The 19,855-nt window shown below is 42.1% G+C and overlaps 2 protein-coding genes across 5 annotated transcripts in view; one reads left to right on the top strand and one right to left on the bottom strand.

Annotated features, from left to right (window-relative positions):
• Positions 1-1,649: 1,649 nt before the first annotated feature.
• Positions 1,650-15,501, top strand: LOC128011690 (2-epi-5-epi-valiolone synthase). The gene is made up of 5 exons (XM_052594370.1): positions 1,650-2,163; positions 3,199-3,832; positions 4,646-4,885; positions 4,971-5,223; positions 15,085-15,501. The coding sequence occupies exons 1-5, from the start codon at positions 2,027-2,029 to the stop codon at positions 15,174-15,176; spliced, it is 1,356 nt and encodes a 451-aa protein (XP_052450330.1). The 5' UTR covers positions 1,650-2,026; the 3' UTR covers positions 15,177-15,501.
• Positions 15,277-19,855, bottom strand: part of LOC128011689 (microphthalmia-associated transcription factor) — a 47,338-nt gene continuing 42,759 nt past the window's right edge. For all 4 annotated transcript variants that reach the window (XM_052594369.1, XM_052594368.1, XM_052594366.1 and 1 more), the window contains one exon: positions 15,277-19,353. In XM_052594369.1, the coding sequence (XP_052450329.1) occupies positions 18,985-19,353 (369 nt within the window). In that variant the 3' untranslated portion in view covers positions 15,277-18,984. The remainder of the gene's footprint in view (positions 19,354-19,855) is intronic.

Genomic DNA, 19,855 nt, shown 5'->3' with positions numbered 1-19,855 from the left:
ATGCTTCACTGTCTTCACTGTGTACTGTGGCTTGAATTCAGAGTTTGGGGGTCGTCTCACAAACTGCCTGTGGCCCTTGGACCCAAAAATAACAATTTTACTCTCATCAGTCCACAAAATGTTCCTCCATTTCTCTTTAGGCCAGTTGATGTGTTCTTTGGCAAATTGTAACCTCTTCTGCACATGCCTTTTTTTTAACAGAGGGACTTTGCGGGGGATTCTTGAAAATAGATTAGCTTCACACAGACGTCTTCTAACTGTCACAGTACTTACAGGTAACTCCAGACTGTCTTTGATCATCCTGGAGGTGATCATTGGCTGAGCCTTTGCCATTCTGGTTATTCTTCTATCCATTTTGATGGTTGTCTTCCGTTTTTTTCCACGTCTCTCTGGTTTTGCTCTCCATTTTAAGGCATTGGAGATCATTTTAGCTGAACAGCCTATCATTTTTTGCACCTCTTTATAGGTTTTCCCCTCTCTAATCAACTTTTTAATCAAAGTACGCTGTTCTTCTGAACAATGTCTTGAACGACCCATTTTCCTCAACTTTCAAATGCATGTTCAACAAGTGTTGGCTTCATCCTTAAATAGGGGCCACCTGATTCACACCTGTTTCTTCACAAAATTGATGACCTCAGTGATTGAATGCCACACTGCTATTTTTTTGAACACACCCCTTTCAACTAATTCAACTAATTGCCCAATTGCACAGCCTTAAGAGCGTGCATATCATGAATGCTGGGTCTCATTTGTTTTCTGAGAATCTACTGAACCTAATGGTAACTTGTTTGCCACGTAGCAATAAAAAAATATACGAAAAACCTTGATTATTCTGGTTAGTCACATTGTACTGCTATTATTTTGAACAATACTATTTATATATATATATATATATATATATATATATATATATATATATATATATATATATATATATATATATATATCTGATTCAGTCTCTGTGTCCATTCTGTCAAAGTAGGTTGGTGCATCTTCATCGAGTTCACAGTTATCTTCCTAGCTGCTATTAATAATAAATGCAGTACAAATAGGTGAGCTATACTGGACTGATCGCGGGAAACCATCAAGCAGAAAAAAAATAATTGGTGCATTGGTAAATCATATCCTAAATCTCCCTTTTAACCCCCTGCCAATACACTTGTTTTTTGGGCACTCCTAACATTTTCTTACAAATTATGGCTTAGTTGATGCTATCTTATTCTCTGATGTGACAGCTGAACTAAAATGTGAATGTCTGACTTATCTGTTGTGTAAAGCATGAAAAACTGCCAGTGTGGGTAAATTGAGCCAATGGCCACCTGTATGATACATAGGTGATTGTAACATAGTAAAAGCCTTTAAATGTCTTTCTGCCTTATAAGATGTCTTGTGATGTGCACTTCATAAACCTCAAGTGTTACTGATCCAGTAGTCAGTGACATGGACACCATGAATGCTGGTCAAACAGATCGATTGATCCTGCATGAATAAAATAATCTGAAAATACACATATTTGTGTCCTTAGTGTGCGCGTCAATAACCCTGGTCGAACACTATCTGATAGCATTCATATTCACTGACCAGTGGCTCGGCTGGTTTGTGGATGTACAGTGATTTGAGATTGCATTTTGAGGTAATAAATAAAGTCCTTTCATAAGAGTGATGTTCAGTTATTTTCATTGTTTAATTCCATTGTTTATATACAAATCCATCTATTCTCCAAGCCACTTGTCCCATGTACTGTAGGGCCACAGGGATGATGTCCAGTCCAGTGCCTAGTCCACACATCCATTCATTGTCCCAGCCTACAGCGGAAACCAGACACCACACCAACTCCTGGAGAACATGGGAACATTGAGTCGAAAAGCCTCCTGGCTGCCCATTGAGCAGTCACCATACAGATCATTTACAGTATCTCTAATTATAGTTTCCCTACAGTTCCACCCTCCACCGTCACCTCAGCAGTGGCTTCAGTTACTGTTATACGCTTGACACGAGCTGGCAACTTTTACATTTCAACTTCAATATGTCTGATGCTTCAGAAATCAATGACGGAGCCAGTGATCATGTGACTGAATTCAGATTGGTGCATGCAGACTGTACGTGGAGCAGACAGACTGCAGACTGTCAGCGTGTCCAGGGACGACTGTCAGATGCCAGGATGTGAGTATATGAACAAGACTAACCACTCTGATGTCACTGTTTCAGGCCGGACATACTGGGATAAAACTTTTGCATTACAAAATGCAGTCAATAAAAACTAATATTTCATTGCTTTTATCATTCTGTAATCAGTTAACCTTGATATCAAGAGTGAGCTGTTTACTTCATGTTGCAGTGCTTTTCTAATTTAAGAACTGATCTTACAGCTGGAAAGCATGAGGTCAAGTTCACAGTGTGTGTATTTTGGGTAAGTGGGGGAAAGTGTCTGTAGTCTTTAGTAGACACTATTCTCTGATCTTTCAAAATGGTACTGGCATGGCATATTAATATAGGCTATGCACCACAATGTAAAAAAAAATGGCATGGCACCACTATGGTACTATTTGATAGAAAAGGTATTACTATGGTACGTACATGTAACATTGTATTGCCAGTCATTTTGGACATAAAATAAGACGTAAAAAATGTAAAAAAATAAAAAATAAAAATATATATCAGAAGTAAAAATTAAAGAAACTGGCAAAAAAGGAGTATATGTCCAAACAAAAGGTATTAACAAAATTAAATCTGAATTTACCTTAGTACATTCCCCCCAAACCTGGCAAAACGGCAGCAAAAACTGCACATGCAGATAATATATATTAATGAAATAAAAGGCCACAAAAATGTACTTAAAGACAGTTTCTTAACACACAGTGTATTTTATATTTTAAATAATTTTGATAATGTAATAATACTTTTAAATGTGTCAGATAATATTACATTTAAAGTTCATATACAAATGTTTAATGCATGACATATACTGTATAATAAAGAGCAGCTGCTGAGCATTTAAAGTGTACATATACAGGCTAAGGTAACTACACAGGAACAAAAACAGGTTTAGGGTTAGTACCAAGTTATTACCCAGTTATTGTATTACAATAATAATTACAAAGTAGTTACATGTGAAAAAAATCTACTTCTTAGTGCTTTTGTTGGACATTCAGCTTCTCCTGAAATACTGAATAAAGTATGGTTAATTTGTCTCCACAGTTATGAGTCTTCATCAGAAGATGGAGTCACATGGACAGTGGTCAGTCCTGTCGTCTTCTCCTATCGAGTCGTTCAGTGTGAGAGGCTTCTGGATGCAAGCAATGACACCTTACTGTTTGGCCATATCTCCAGCTCCACAGAGCTCCTGGCCCTTAAGACCAACAGTAAAGTAATGAAGCGATTCATTGTGATTGACGAGACTGTTAATGATCTGTACGGCTCCCAGGTTGCAGCTTATTTCGAAGCGAGAGGCGTGATGTACAAGATCCTACCCTTACCCACAACTGAGGAGAACAAATCCATGGCCCTGGTGACCAGAATCTTGGAGGAGGTGCATAAGTTTGGGATTGACCGCCGTACAGAGCCCATTATCGCTATCGGTGGCGGTGTGTGTCTGGATATCACAGGTCTCGCTGCATCCCTGTATCGCAGACGTACTCCGTACATCCGTGTCCCTACTACTCTGCTGGCTTACATTGATGCCAGTGTGGGGGCAAAGACTGGGGTCAATTTTGCCAACTGTAAAAATAAGCTAGGGTCATACATCCCACCCGTGGCAGCCTTCCTGGACAGGAGCTTCCTCTGCACTCTGCCACGCCGCCATATTTCTAATGGAATGGCCGAGATGCTGAAGGTACGTGCACTGCATGGATGGCACAATACTGGACACTTTCTCAAAAGATGTTCGCATTTTACACACCTGCATTGCATTTTATGGTTCATGCACTGACTTGTAAAAAAAGAAGTGCATTTAATTGAATTTAGTGTACTTAAAATCATAAAAGTATATTTTTAAAAAAACTGTACTTGCACATATTAATTTTCAAATTTAAAGTGTTTTTATTTTCTCTAAATGTAGTCTTTTGTTATATTCAATAATTTTGGCCCAAATGTAATGCCACATCAATAATGCCAGAAATAAATAAAAAGATAAACAAACAAACATATAATAGGATTTTTAAATCTTAAAAGAAATTAGAGAGACATTTTGAATAAATATATATTTGGCAAGAATGCATTCAGCTGATTAATGGTGACCGTTAAGACATTTATAGTGAAAGATACATTTGTAAAAGTGAGAGATTGAAATGAGAGCGAGAACTTTCTATTCATCAAACAGTCCTAAAAAAAAAAACACACAGTTTACACAAGCAGGACATAAACTGGAAACACTATTTTCTTTTTAATCAACCAATTTCTGAAGGATCATGTGACACTGAAGACTGCAGTAATGATGCAGAAAATTCTGCTTTGCATCACAGGAATAAACTACATTTTTGAGTATATTTTCATAAAAAGCTACTTTCACAATTTCACAATATTAGTTATTTCACTGCATTTGACTTATTTGAAAAACACTTAAAATTCTTAGCAAGCCCTGACTTTTGAGCATTATTGTGAAGTCTAATTGAGGTCTTGTGTCACCAATGCTAGTGATCCCCTACAGATGGCGCTGATGAAACACAGAGGACTCTTTGAACTTTTGGAGAAGGATGGAAGACATTTGTTGGACTCCAGTTTCCAACCATCAGGGGGAATGGCAGAAAATATGCATGGGGACGCAGCGAGTGTGTCCACGAGATTGGCCATTGAAACCATGCTGGAGGAACTTGCCCCAAACCTGTGGGAGGACCAGCTGGACCGGCTGGTGGACTTTGGCCACATCATCAGTCCAGAGCTTGAAATGGTTCTGCATATTAGGACTCAAACCAAAACTGTGTGTCAGTCTTGAATTATTCTAATAACTGGAGTCACTCTTTTCTTTGATACAGAAAATACTTCCCGCGCTTCTGCATGGAGAGGCGGTGAACATTGACATGGCTTTCATGGTCTATGTGGCTCACGAAAGGGGCTTTCTGACAGAAGAGGAAAAAAGACGTATCATTGTGTGTATGCGGAGCCTAGATCTTCCTGTGTGGCATTCAGACTGCACTCTGGATCTAGTGCTGAAGTCCCTTACTGAACGACTCAAGCACTCCGGAGGGTTTCTGAGAATGCCTCTACCCACAGCGCTCGGAAAAGCAAGTATGTGAACTATAAAAAGAAGAACTATACTTTTGCCCTCAAACGTTAAAGGTAAAGTTTGGTGCAAATACACAGTTTTACAAATTAGGAAATAGTGTTTTTGTAAAGAGTCATCTGAATGGTGTGTAATTAAATTAAGAATTGACTAATAATAGTTTTCTATAAAAAGTGTTTACCATCATACACCAATCCTTACACACATTGACTAACGCTAGTAGCACAGTGTAGTTTAGTGATGGGAAGCACAAAATTTAGACAACAGAACACTTATTACCAGCTGAGACAACAGGAGACTAAAGTAAATAAAATAAATAAATAAAAAATAAGCGTAAACATTGGTATGTTATACGCTGAAAAGATTTAAAGGGGTCATGAACCGAGAAATCTAAATTCCCTTGATCTTTTGACATATAAGAGGTCATTGTGCTATAAAAACATGTAAGTTTCAGAAATCAAAACTTTCTCATTAGTCTAAAAAGAGCTTATATTGAAGGCAGTCTGCCAAAACAACAGTGTTCGGAATGTTTTACTTTATGATGTAATAGTATTTAAATATTTCTAGATTATCATTTTAATGGTTTATTCAAATTTTAATAATAAAAAGTATGTCTATTAAATGTTTTACTTCAATTCATTAATTTATTCACGTTAATAATAGTGGCCTAGTGTTTAATGCTTTTCAGAATATTTTCTGGGTTCTATGTTTTATAATTCAATACAAATTTACTATCAAACATTGTGGTAATCAAATGTGTAAATTGAACAATTTAATGTTATGACGTGACATTTCAACACCACCATGCTGAAACACCACGGCGCTCATCTGCACAGAACACGCAGGCTTCCTATTAAATTAGCAGGTTTTTCTTTTTTTTTTTTCTTTATTATTCACAGACACTAGACCATCACAATATGAAAGTGTACTGACACAAAGTGTAAAGTGTACTGACCTACCTTTGATTTTTTTCATCCAAAATTTGCCAAGATTCAAAGTAGTAAGATGTAACGATCCCACATTTGCCTCAGCGAATTTGAAGGGAGCTCTTGCATGATGAAGACGGACACAGCGAGTGTGCTGCCTGCCTCTGCCGTTCCCACTGCACTGCTGCGCTCGCTAATGGCTCTTTCTGCGTGAGCATGAGTCTCTCTCGTCTACGCCCACGAGTCACCTGGTTTCTTTAAGACGCAGACCGCCCTGCTTCAGAGGCATTGTTCAAACCTCTGTCCCGGACAACAAAGCTATTGTTCTCCGGCAGGAGGTGCAAGCACTGCTTGCAAAAGGCACTGTGGAAATAGTGCCCCCAGTGAACAGCGAGTCATGTTTTTTCAGCCGCTATTTCCTCATCCACAAAGAGAGACGGCGGGCTCAGACCAATTGTTGATCTCAGAATTCTGAACAGCTCACTTATGAGACCTTCGGGTTACTAGTCCAAGTCTCTACAGCTGCCCCGGCAGATGACGACATTCAAAAAGATTCTCATGCATATTTCCCCCGAGGATTGGTTTTTGACCATGGATTTGAAAGATTTCTTTCACATCCACATAGCCCCCCCGTCACAGACCGTCTTCGATATTTGCATTTAAGGGAGTGGCCTATCAGTATGCAGTCCTTCCATTTGGACCGTCCCTGGCCCCATGCACTATTACGAAGTGCATAGACGCAGCTCTGTCCCCTCTCAGGCAGATGGGAATCCACGTATTGAACTACTTCAACAATTGGCTTGTTCTAGCCAAATCAGAATGGGAACAGAACACTCACAAAAAGCTGCTGCTCAGTCACTTAGAGTGCCTCAGGTTGGTCATCAACCCACACAAGAGCCAATTGTTCCCCAGACGATGAACTGTCTTTCTGGGAACAGTTCTAGACTCTGCACTAATGTAGGCATGGATCTCATCCGGATCGATCCCTGACAATTCAGCAATTGACGTCTTCCCTCAAACCGGGAGGTCCACTCACCTGTTCCAGACAGGAGTGGCGATGGGCGTGGCATCTACAATGAAGGTGATCACAACAGATGCGTCCAACTAGTGGTGTCTTATATCAATCACCAAGGCTGCCTCAGGTCTCACGCCCAGATTGGTTCGTCACTTTCTTCTTTGGGCATGAAGGAACTTCTCTTGCTAAGGGTGGTTCATGTGCTGGGCAAGCTGAACCTAGGAGCGGACATGCTGTCCAGAGGCAAAGTAACCCCGGGCGATTGGGCGCTACATCCTCAGATGGTACAGCGAATTTGGGAGGTCTTTGGGAAGGCAGAGGTCAACCTCTTTGCCTCGGAAGACAACTCTAATTGTCCAACATTTTCTTAATACAGAGAGACGTCCTGGCCCACGACTGCAGGGCTCACCTGTATGCGTTTCCTCCTATCGCCCTGATTCCCCATATCATCAGGCAAGTTAGGGAAACCAAATGCTCCCTCTTCTCAGTAGCTCCTATCTGGAAGAACCAGGCTTAGTTTCCAGAGCTGATGCAGCTCGTAACGATGGCCTCGTGGCCATTCCTGTTGAGGAGGGACCTTCTCCCACAGGCGAAAGGCATGATTTGGCATCCCTGCCCAGAGCTGTGGAGCCTTCATGTCTGGTGCCTCAACGAGACGCTGATAGGCTCCCAGCAAGAGTAAGCAACACCATTCTTGAGGCAAGGGCACCGTCCACGAGACGGCTCTATGGCCAGAAATGGTCAGTATTCCTCAACTGGTGCTCTGCACAGCAATTGTGGGCTGACTTTTCTGCAAGAGCTGCTGGATAAGGGGCGCACCCCATCCACAGAGGACCTCAGATGATGCTAACCCTGAAACAACACACAGAACTAACAACTATTGCTACTTAATATGCAATCAAATTATAATTGCTGTTAATAATGTTCATTGTCTGGTTGACTATGTCTTGTATAAATTTTTCTGAAAATTCCTGTCATATGCACATAGGCTGACAGTCACCACTTAGCTACTATTAAATATTGTAGAAACTTAATTTTCTGTAAAGTTGCTTTGCAATGATTTGTATCATAAAAAGCGCTATATGAATAAACTTGAATTGACTTGAATAGAATATGCGGCAGCCATCGTGGTGAATCATTCTCTTGAGGCCGGCCATTCAATAGGCAGACACGACTTGGTTGTTAAATTTCTGAAGGGCGCGAGAAGACTGAATCCTCCTTGCGCTCAGACTGTGCCGTTTTGGGACTAATCCATGGTCCTAGGGGCCCTATAACGGCTCCCATTTGGGCCGCTCAGTTTGGCTGACTTTTGGCCCTTATGGCTTAAAACGGCCTTATTCTTGCTTTGGCATTGGGTAAGCATGCTGTCAGTCAGTGCTTTGTGTCTTGAGTTTGGACTTAATGACTGCAAGGTCATTTTGAAACTGAGACACGGCTATGTTCCTAAAGTGCTCTCTACTCCCTTTAGAGTGCCTTTAGTCTGCCCTGCTAATGCTCTGAGAGCCTATGTGGAACGTTCTAAACTGTTCAGGCAGTCTGAACAACGTGATCTCATGAGTATAAGTGTGTATTTTTACGTTAAATGTGGTTCTACCAGATGTACATTTACTTACGTTTTCATGCACATAAAACGTACAATTTAGATGTATATATAGCAGTAAAACGTACAAATACGTGTTAGCAGCTAAAAAAATGTAAATAATCTAACGTAAAGTGTGAATTTATATGAATTCCCATGTATTCATATTAAAATCGTGGCTTTAATGATTTAAATCTGTTGTATTTAATTGTCATATCAATAAATGTGCTTATTGAATTTATTGAAAGCAGTTTACTCATCTACTTAATAGGAATAACATTTCTGTGCATGCTGCAAACCATAGATACACAAAAGCACAGCATAAAATTACAAATCACATCCATTTTATTTATTTGCTGTACTCCATATCTTTAGAATCCAGATGTTTGCAAGGAACATTTCCATATCAATCGATCTTTATCTTCATTCTCAGCAACAACGTCCGTCACAGTCAAAGCCCACGCTCGTTATGATTCGAATTTGAAAATAGCGCCAGTGTGCCACAGGAACGTTACGACATGGTTTACGGCACTAATATCGAACTCTCATTGGTTCTCACATAATTCGTCACAGATTGCGACTTGTCGTGTTTCAGTTGATAGACATTTGAAATCAGTACTGCGCCAGTGCGCCTTCACGGAGAGAAGACAGATTCATAATTTCACGGATTAATAAATTAAATTCTGCTCTGTACCCTATAAAAACTATTACCTCCAGAGAGGACTGCGACTGGAACTCATTATCATTTGAACTACTTTTGTTACCACTTTTGATATTTTTTCGCAAAAAAAAAAAAAGATAAACGTTATGTTTGTTTGTCTGTTATTTGTTTATTTATAACAGTAACGTTATGTAGTTTTAAGAAATGGTTATGGGTAGGTTTAGGGGTAGGAGTAAGATTAACGTTAGTGGCTCCAAAAAATTTTTTATGTTATATTTTTTTACTAAAATTGTGTTTTATGTTTTATTATTTTAACATTCTGTATAAAATGGGTAGGTTTAGGTTCGGGTGAGGTATAGGGATCTTACATTTATCAAAAAAAAAAATAATAAAAAGGGAAAATATACATAAATATTAAAAAAATCAATCAGATACGCATTGAAAAGCAGCTTCATGAGCAAATTTCTATGGATAACGGACTGGTCGGAGAACACGTTCTATCTGTACGTATTTGAGGTTGTTTTTACATAAATTTCAATACGTATCGAACCTGTAATTACGTTCAGATAATACGTAAATAACACTGTCAATACGTAAAGGCACATACGTATTGGACCGTTTTAATTTACTTCTAAATATGTACGTTTTGACTGTGAGATCAGGCTGGTCTGAACAACTGTTTGTTTGCTTTGAGGGCTGCCAGAAGGGTCTGCTGGTTAGCAAAGCAAAGACTGTCTCGCTGGATTGTTGATGCAATAGCTCTGGCTTATGCATCAGATGGACTGGAATGCCCTATTGTAGTGAGAGCCCACCCCAGAAGGGGAATGACCTCCTCATGGGCATGGTCCAGCAGTATATCTATCAGTCAGATCTGTGCGCCTGCCGGCTGGCTGTTGCATCCACTTTTGCCAGATTCTATAACTTGGACCTCCCCGCCCTGCAGGCGTGGATTCAATCTGTCTAACCTCCCATGTGGGTAGTGGTTTCTCATGCCCTCAGCTAAGCTTGGGGCTAGATAAAGCCTAAGTCCCTTAGGGCCCTTATTAGTGCTCTAACACTGGGCTCGCAGAGCAGCATGTGACTGTTTCTTGTAGTGCGGCGTGATTGGATTTGTTCCCATACATAACAAGACAGAACGTTCGAAAAGGAACGCTTTCGGTTGCTTAACACAACCTCTGTGCCCTGAGATAAGGCAGTGAACATTATGTCACTTGCCACACTACAAGCTGCACGATATAGCAGTCAGCCCCACCCATTCTGGCGGGCTGAAGTGTCATTGGTTTGTGCAGCTACACAAACGTGAACAAATCAGGCTTCAGCAGAATTTAAAAAAAAGTTTTCCCATACATACATACATACTTACTGGCCCGAAGGAGCGAGTACCCGGGAGGACACAGGCTCTAAATGGAGATTATAAAATCTCGCGAATGTGTTAGGTGTCGCCCAGCCCGCAGCTCTCACCCCTAGGGGGCATGGCAGGTCTCAAGCCTGATAAGCCAGGACAATAGCATCCATTATCCAGTGGGATAACCTCTGCTTGGAGACAGCCTTTCCCATCTGCTGTCCTCCGTAACAGACAAAGAGCTGGTCTGAGGTCCTAAGGCAGCGAGTTCTGTCCACGTAGGTGCGGAGCACACGTACTGGACAGGGCAGCGCCAGGGATGGGTCTGCCTCCTCCAGGGGCAGCACTTTCAATTTCACCACCTGATCCCTAAAAGGAGTGGTGGGAACTTTGGGCAAGTACCCAGGCCGGGGTCTCAAGATAATGTGAGAGTTAGCCGGCCCGAAGTCCAGGGATGCTTCGTCAACTGAAAATGCCTGCAGGTCCCCGACCCTCTTCACCGAAGCCAAAGCCGTCAGGAGCACAGTTTTCAAAGATAAAAACTTTAGCTCTACTGAGAGCAAGGGTTCGAAGGGAGCTGTCTGCAGTGCTGATAGAACCACTGCGAGGTCCCAAGAGGGGACTTGCTGAGGGCAAGGCGGATTGAGCCTCCTTGCTCCTCTCAGGAACCTGATGATCAGATCGTGCCTACCAAGAGACTTACCTTCAACAGGGTCATGGTAAGCCGAAATGGCAGCCACATAGACCTTGAGGGTGGAAGGAGACAGCCTTCATTCCAACCCTTCCTGAAGAAAGGAAAGCACTGACCCAATTGGGCATTTCCAGGGGTCCTCACACCGTGAAGAACACCAATTGACGAAGAGGTTCCACTTCAAAGCATAGGCATGTCTGGTGGACATAGCTCTAGCTGAAGTGATGGTAGCTACCATCTGTGGTGGCAAGGTACCTAAACCTTCCGTGACCCGTCCAGAACCCACACATGTAGGTTCCACAGATCGGGACGTGGGTGCCAGAGGGTGCCCCGTCTCTGAGAAAGAAGGTCCTTCCTCAGAGGAATTGGCCAGAAAGGGCCTGTTGCGAGGAGTACAAGTTCGGGGAACCAGGTCCGGCCGGGCCAAAAAGGCGCAACCATGAGGACCTGCTCCTCGTACTCCCTGATCTTGCACAACGTCTGTGCAAGAAGGCTCACTGGGGGAAACGCATACTTGCGCAGGCCCAGCGGCCATCTGTGTGCCAGGGCATCCGTGCCGAGGGTGCCCTCAGTCAGGGAGCAAAACAACTGGCAGTGGGAATTTTCTGGAGAGGCAAACAGGTCTACCTGAGCGTCTCCGAAGTGTTCCCAAATCAGCTGAACCGACTGGGGGTGGAGTCTCCATTCCCCGGGGCGAGACTGCTGCTGTAAGAGCTTGTCGGCTGCACGATTGAGCCTGCCCGGAATGTGAATGGCATGAAGCGACCTCAGATGCTTGTGACTCCACAGGAGGAGATGGCGAGCGAGTTGCGACATGCGATGGGAGCACAGACCACCCTTACGGTTGATGTGAGCTACGGTCGCAGTGTTGTCCGTACGGACCAGAACGTGCTTGTCCTTCAGCAGGGCCCTGAATCGGTGCAGAGCAAGACGTACTGCTAGCAACTCGAGGCAATTGACATGCCACTGACGACGGGGTCCTGTCCAGGAGCCTGACGCAGCATGCCCATTGCACATGGCACCCCAGCCCGTGGCAGAGGCATCTGTTGATACAACAACATGTCTGGGCACCGGTTCTAGGGGCACGCCGGCCCGTAGAAACGCCAGGGCTCCCTCCGCGACCTTCGTAAAGACGCGGGGAAACAGGGCCAACCCGAATGGGAGAACCTTGTACTGATATGCCTGCCCCTCGAAAGCAAAACGAATGGTCCGTGTCGAGGAAGAATGGAGACATGAAAGTACGCGTCCTTCAGGCCGATCGCTGCAAACCAATCCATTGGACGAATGCATTTGAAAATGCGCTTGGGCAAAATGCATCTTGAACGGGAGTCTGTGCAGAAACCGGTTCAAGGCATGCAAGTCCAGAATTGGCCGTAACCCACCTGTCTTCTTGGGTACTATGAAGTAAGGGCTGTAAAAGCCGGACTTCATGTCGGCTGGAGGGACCGGCTCTATCGCGCCCTTTGCCAGCAGGGTCGCAACCTCCGCGCGCATGACAGGGGCATCTTTGCTCACCATTGTCGCGTGAACACCCCGAAACCTGAGGGGATGCCGGGCGAACTGAATAGCATAGCCGAGCCTGAGCGTCCGAATGAGCCAGCGGGAAGGCCTGGGGAGCTCTAGCCAGGCTCCCAGGAACCGAACCAGCGGGGTCAAGGGGACTACAGGTGTAACCACAGTGGAGCAGCGTGGTGGAGCAGACAGCCCCGGCATGGGAGGCATAGCGTCCCTTAGCGGGGGCGGAGTGCGGGCACTCTTCTGACTCCAAGAAGCAAAGAGGGCATAAGAAGGTGAAGCGTTCTTGAGCCGTCTTTGCATGGAAACTGGCAAGGGGAGAGGAGAACGAGAGCGGCGAGCAAGCACGTCGCCAGCTGTCATTCGTGGCCTCTTGGGACCCGGAGGTGGAGGAAACAGCTCTTTTAGTGAAGGTTTGGGTACCACCGGCCGCAGGGCCAGTGGCGGAACAAAAAGAAAACGAGAACAAAGGATTCTCCCCTGGCCCTCCTCCGGGGGAAGGAGTGGTCCTGCTACCATCTCCTGATGAGCTGACGTCTCCAACTCCAGGTCGCCCGTCTCAGGAACGCCGCTTGGCCTGGCGTTTGACAGGTTTAGGGGCAGAGACAGGTTGCGCCGCCCTTTTGCGGCCATCTCCTCGCTGCGGCCGGGGTGAAGGCTGCTGCTGTGGCCGAGCGGGAATGGAGGAAGCCACAGGGGGGCGCCCTCGGCGACGAGCAGGCTGAGGCGGTTGCGCCGGCGGCGGGGTGGAAGCAGCAGTGGGCCACCATGGCAGGATGTGTCTGATGGCCTCAGACTGCTTCTGGGCGGCAGAGAACTGCTGCCCACAAGAGGGGGGTGCTGGCGATCCGCATGAGCAGCCCCCAGGAACCAATCATCCAGCCTCAAACGCTCGGGATTCTCCAATCAAGCCCGATGCTCTACGCTGCCCGAGAAAGCATGGCTGTCAGCTCGGGATCGGACTAGAACAACGCTGGCACTCCCGAGGGAGGCAATGCAGCCTAACCCTCATCTACCGAGGACTCAAGCCTGCCTTGTGATGCGGCGATCGACATACGGTCCTCTTCGCGAGCCCGGAATGAGATGTCAGGAGCCTGAGAGGGTCCAGCAAACTCATCTGGGAACTCAACCGGCTGCGGCGTATGTGAGGGGGGTGTGGCCCGAGGAGGTTCGCTCGTCGGGGAAGCCCACACAGTAACCCTCAGATCACCCTGGCCACCAGCCGAAGTAGCCCTCTTACGAGAAGAAGAGCTAGAACAGGGTGTGGCAGAGGGGACTCTATACCTTTGAAGGTAATCGAGTCTCGATCTCAATGCCGAGATGGTCATGTCCCCGCAATGAGAACATGAGCCATCCACGAACGCAGTCTCAGCATGCTGGAAGCCCAGACACGTGACACAGCGATCGTGACCGTCACGAGGAGCGATATATCGACCGCACCCAGAAACACACGGGCCAAATGACATCTTTAAAAAGATGCAAATCGGCCCGTATCTCTTTTGTGAGAGAAATTGCTCTTTTAGGGGTGTTGAAGCGCTCAGGGGAACGCGGGAGCTGTCGCAGGAAACCCAGATGAACCGCTGAATCGCGCCTTCACACCAACACCAGCTCTTGCTTGTAAACACTCCGGTGATTGCAGCAAGCGATGTGCTCGGCTCTGAAACGAAGCTTGAATGCGAGTTGCTCGCGTTGCTCCTTATATACCCGCTCTGCCGGGCGGAGCTCGTGATGCAAATTCCGCAGACCAAGGTACTTTATGTACCATTGGCTCGTTTTGTACCACTCGGAGGTGAGTGGGCTCTCGGGCGAGATCCCATTCGTAACGTCAAACGTGACTGACCGAAAGAGAAGTGATGTTACGTTAAGTAATTGAAAGCGATTCGACATTGACATTAAAAGAAGCAACATTTAAATAATCTAAAGGTCATTTTTCACTAAAAATATCATTTTGTGGAAAGGAGAGATTCCGTAGATGTTAAAGGTTCTTGATGGAACTAAAAATGTCAATGAAGAATGTTTATTTTTAAGAGTTTAGTCCTTCTTTAAGTGCTCAGGGCACATTTTAGCAAACAACATAAGACTGTGACATACTGTATTTCGTTACATTTCCTTCAGTCTGTCTTTTCATACCCCACAGGAATCTTCAATGACACAGAAGACAGCATTGTGTGCAAAGCATTCAAGAAATGGTGTGATGAACAGTGTGAAACCACCATGAAACCAGAATAACACCACAGGAAGTGTTGAGTCTGATTATATTCCTGAACCAAGAAAAACATCTGTGCTGCAAAATGAAACACATCAAATCATGAATGAAAAATTCCAGAAATTGTGAAAACCACTCAGTTTTATTTCAACGTCTGTAACATTTTCATTCCCAATACATGACAATCATTTAAAACCCAACAATGAAATGCTACTTTCCTCATAAAGCTCACGTAAAGAGTGAAAGGTGACTTTCCCAGTATGTTTAAAGTGGGCTGGCTTTCAGAACTGAATTCATAGGAAAATAATGCTTTATAAAGAAAATTAAAAAAAAAAAAAAAAAAAAAAACTACTTTACAGGCTATCTTAAGTCCTTTCTTAAATAATGTTTGGTTAAGCTTCAAAAATATAATACAAAAGGATATTAACAAAATGAAAGCCATTTCTAGCCAAGACACTTCTATAAAATACAGACTGTGTTTGTTATTAAAAGATGTTTGGTTGAAGTTCCACAGAAGCCTGTTTTGAAGGCACCTTTCAATGATGTCACTGATACATATGCATTCATGTAGAAGCCTTGTGCTTTACCTGTTACCTGATTGTCTGAATTATTGCCAGTTTTTCTATAAATCCACAATATACATAACAGTTTTACTGCACATTTAGACTCCACTTGGAATTTGGCAACATTTTATAGTCAACAATGTGTAACAAAACATTCTGAGGACCACTTTCAGTAGTTTCTGTCTATAGGAGAAAGAGTTTATGTAATACACTATTCTTGGAAGTTTTGTAGTGCTTTAAAACACTTCAGCTTTAAGCCAGAATACCATACAATCTTGATCAACCCCTAGGTTCAGAGGTCCTACTGAGAAATCATCCCCTCTACTTCAACCGAGGACCCAACCCGTTAGGTTCCACAGTCTAAGACTAAGATCTAAAATCACAGATATAGAATAGAACATTTCATTTAAAGGGATAGTTCACACAAAATTGAACATTAGGAACATCGTCTTCTCTCATGTAGCTCCAAACCCATGTACTGTACATTTTTACAAATTTAAGGTTTATTTTTTTTAGCAGTCCCTGTGGAAGCATGGGATAAAAAATAAATAGGTAATTGTGACTGTCTCACAATTCAGACCCCCCAGAATTACACGAAAAATAAAAAGTTAAATAAATATTTTTGACATTGCGGCAGAAACAAACAAACTGAATTACAAGATGTAAACTCAGAATTGCATGACATAAACTCACAAAACTGAGAACGTCCAAATTGTAAGAATTAAAAGTTGAAATTATCGCATTGCGAGAAAAAAAAATGCAATTAACATTTAGATTTTGAGAAAAACTTGCAATTTTCTTTTTTAATCTGAAAAAATAAACATTATTGTGAGATGTAAATTTGAAATGACAAGAAAAGTTATAGTTTGCATTTTTAACCATTTAAAAAAAAAAATTTTTAGTTCATATCTTACAGTTATGTTTCTTTCTGATCTCAATAATTGCAAGAAAACTAGTTAAAATTGTGTGAAATTAAGTTGCAATTACGTTTTTTATAATTATTTTTTATTTTGTGGTGGTAACAGACATCCAAAAGTCCCAGTCCCCATTCACTTTCATCGTATGGAAAAAAGCAGCATGAATTTTCTGCTAAATATCTCTTTCTGTGTTCCACCATAGAAACAAAGTCATTCATGTTTGGAACAACATAAGGATGAGTGACTGATGACAATAAAGTTTTGGGTGAACTATAGCTTTAAGGGACAGATTTGTAATGTAAGGCACTTTACAGTGGTCTGTCTTTGTAAGCTACGCTAAACTTTTACAACATAATTTCATTACACACAGGTTCATTTCTCAACTGAAAGTTATTTTTGCATAGTTCTAAGAAACAACACATAATAGTTGCATCTAGATGATCAAAATAGTGGCACATATTGGATGCTACTCAAGGCAAACATCAGTACATCTGAATTGAGCACAGTAGAAATATACAGTAACAGTACAGCTTATTATTATTACATAGTCAGTCATTTTACACCATGTAAGAATTAAAAAACCCAAACAAGTGTTAGAACAAAATAGAAAATATTTTTTTCCTGTCTTTTTTTTTGTCAACATATTATCATTCTTCCAGTGTTTTTACCATCAATACATAACATTTTTTATAAATTTATAAAAAAAAAATAAAAAATGAAAACCTGGGACAGTGTAATTAAAATCATTTTAAAACAGAAATTAATCAATTTTTTTTTTTGATTAAAAAATGTTTTAAAGGTAATAAATTGGAATTTGAAGTTTGAATTATTATATGACTATTCCTTTAGTCAACAAATATGTGTCAAGAAACGTTTTCACGTTCTTATGGATTATTTCAAGCTATGCACTGTGAAATGCACTGTGTTAAAATGCATCCTCAGGGTATCTTAGAAAATGCATGAGGTGAAATACATTTGCATAACTATATAGGCACTGCATATAAGAGTTTTTGAAGGCTTTCAGCAGAGTTAAAACTGAATATTGCTTATTGCTTGGCACATTCCACAGGACTTCTGGAAATCTGATGGATTTTCCAAATGCTGTGTGCAAACTGTCCTTCCACATGTGCATTTGCTCAGCCTCTGGGTAATAAAGATTATTCCACAAATCCACTGCACTACGTGAAATTCTCCTGGAACAGAAACATTAATACTGAGAGAATATTGCCAATGATGAATAATTTAATGATATCATTTAAGGTCAGCTGTTTCAGATCAGCCTCGTAGCAAACATTCTTTGTCCATCTATTAGTTGTGTGCGTTTCCATCTGAAAGATACGATTTGAAGAGGATTTTCTCAAAAGTTTCCTTAACATTCAACAGATATTTTCACAACATTTATGAATTAGTTACAATTAATGTAGCTATGCTAAGGGAGCATTTCACCCAAAAATGAAACCTTCACCTTTTTACAATAAGAAAGCATATAAAATTTCATTTGGCTCCTTCATTCAAGTACTTGTTTCACACATGCTCATCCTCAGTTGAACTGTTTCCTCAGTTCAGTGACTGCTGGAGGAACTGGAGCACTGAATCACTAGTTCACTAAAAAGAATCAATTCAAAAGAATGATTCATTCACGAACCGACTTCACAGACCGATCGTTTAGCTTCATAAGACCTCAATATATCGTCAGGAGCCATGGGTATTAATTTTGTGTTGCCTGATATGCTTTTCCAACTTTCAAAGTGACGGTAGCCCTTGACTTGCATTTTATGAATCACCAAGGACGCTAAAAATCTTCTTTACTGTTCTACTGAAGAACAAAGTCACCTACATCTTGTATGATCTGAGAAGATTTTCATTTTTGGGTGAACTATCTATTTAAACATCAACTGTCTGTCACTTAATATCTACACGTTAAATGGGAAGCATTATGCTTAAGTCATTCCTTTACAAGGATATATATATAAAAAGAGAAATATTCTTCTAAACTGTGTGCAAACACACTACTGTACAACCAAAGAAATCACCTTTCAAGTGCACTTTTATATCATCCCTAATTTGATTTAAGTTGTACTCTAATACACCTACGTGAAGTTACACAAATCAATCTTTTTATGACACTGACCTTGATTATTCTGATATTATTATAGCCCAATGAAATTTGGGAAGACGAAACTGGAATAAGTGTAAAATACAATAACATAAAATGAGTGTAAACATAAAAATAATATTATTTTGCACTTGACAAAACAGGCTGTGCTTCTTCCTTAGCAAGTCAATGGTTTTAGCGGAAAAACAGGATAATGACCAACGTCCCTGGACAGCCAAACGAAGGTTTCCTCGCACTAACAAACATGCTCGTTCTCCTCCATGTTCACACTGTCCTTACAGCTGCTTTCGTTCGAGGCTCCAGACGAGACGGAGGTGAGGAGTGGGTCGCACTTTGCTACATATGGCAATGTGTCGTCCATCAGGATGTCGCCATGTGCCTTTGGGACAAAACCATAAGCATCTGTGGAATTGCTAGAGTCGTTAAAGGTGATTGTGCCATCGTTTAGGTCTAGGGTGCTGGAGCGGCCCATGTCAGGGCAAGACTGGTGTGCATGAGTGAACATCTCCTGGGTGCAGTCGCCCAGGACCGGCTCCTGTTTGATGGGGCGGGCTGCTAGTGTAGTCACGGCCAGTCCGTGAGCACGAGCCTGGATTTCCAGCTCCTGGATTAGATACAACAAAGCAATAACTGAAACATATACTATAACCAAATTAATGAACCTACTTTTTTAGATGTATCTATATTCAAACATACAATTTAAATCAAGAACAATATAAAAAAATATAAATGAATAAAATGAGCAAACATTTGAAATATAAAATATATATGGGCCAGTTTTACTATCAGCTTGCACCGGTGCAAACGTTCTTTTAGCGTTACAAAAATACTGTCAGGATTTACTAAAGACGCACAGTGACTAATTAATGTTGAAAAGGTGTGGACACAGTTATTGTAGGAGTTTCCCTTTAAGACGCAAAAGTTATAGTGGGACAGTATAAAATGAATCACGCATCGCATTTTACTAACGTTTGCGTTCATCAAATTACTGGAACTTGCGCCATTATTTAATGCCGAATAAAAGCATGTCTTAAACTATTTTGCGCTTGAAATAGCTGCCATTATTGTTGCTATGAGGAGGCACCGCAGAGATAGCGCATGGTAGA

The sequence above is a fragment of the Carassius gibelio genome, chromosome B23, assembly GCF_023724105.1.
Source record: "Carassius gibelio isolate Cgi1373 ecotype wild population from Czech Republic chromosome B23, carGib1.2-hapl.c, whole genome shotgun sequence".
Lineage (NCBI taxonomy): Eukaryota > Metazoa > Chordata > Actinopteri > Cypriniformes > Cyprinidae > Carassius > Carassius gibelio.
This window is presented reverse-complemented; position numbering and strand designations above follow the sequence as displayed.

What these genes read in the sequence shown, in the direction of transcription:
- LOC128011690 (XM_052594370.1), top strand. Translation starts at nt 2,027, where the DNA reads ATGTCTGATGCTTCAGAAATCAATGACGGAGCCAGTGATCATGTGACT. An exon ending in CGACTGTCAGATGCCAGGAT is followed by an intron (nt 2,164 to 3,198) that starts GTGAGTATATGA and finishes TTGTCTCCACAG; the next exon opens with TTATGAGTCTTCATCAGAAG. An exon ending in CACAGCGCTCGGAAAAGCAA is followed by an intron (nt 5,224 to 15,084) that starts GTATGTGAACTA and finishes CATACCCCACAG; the next exon opens with GAATCTTCAATGACACAGAA.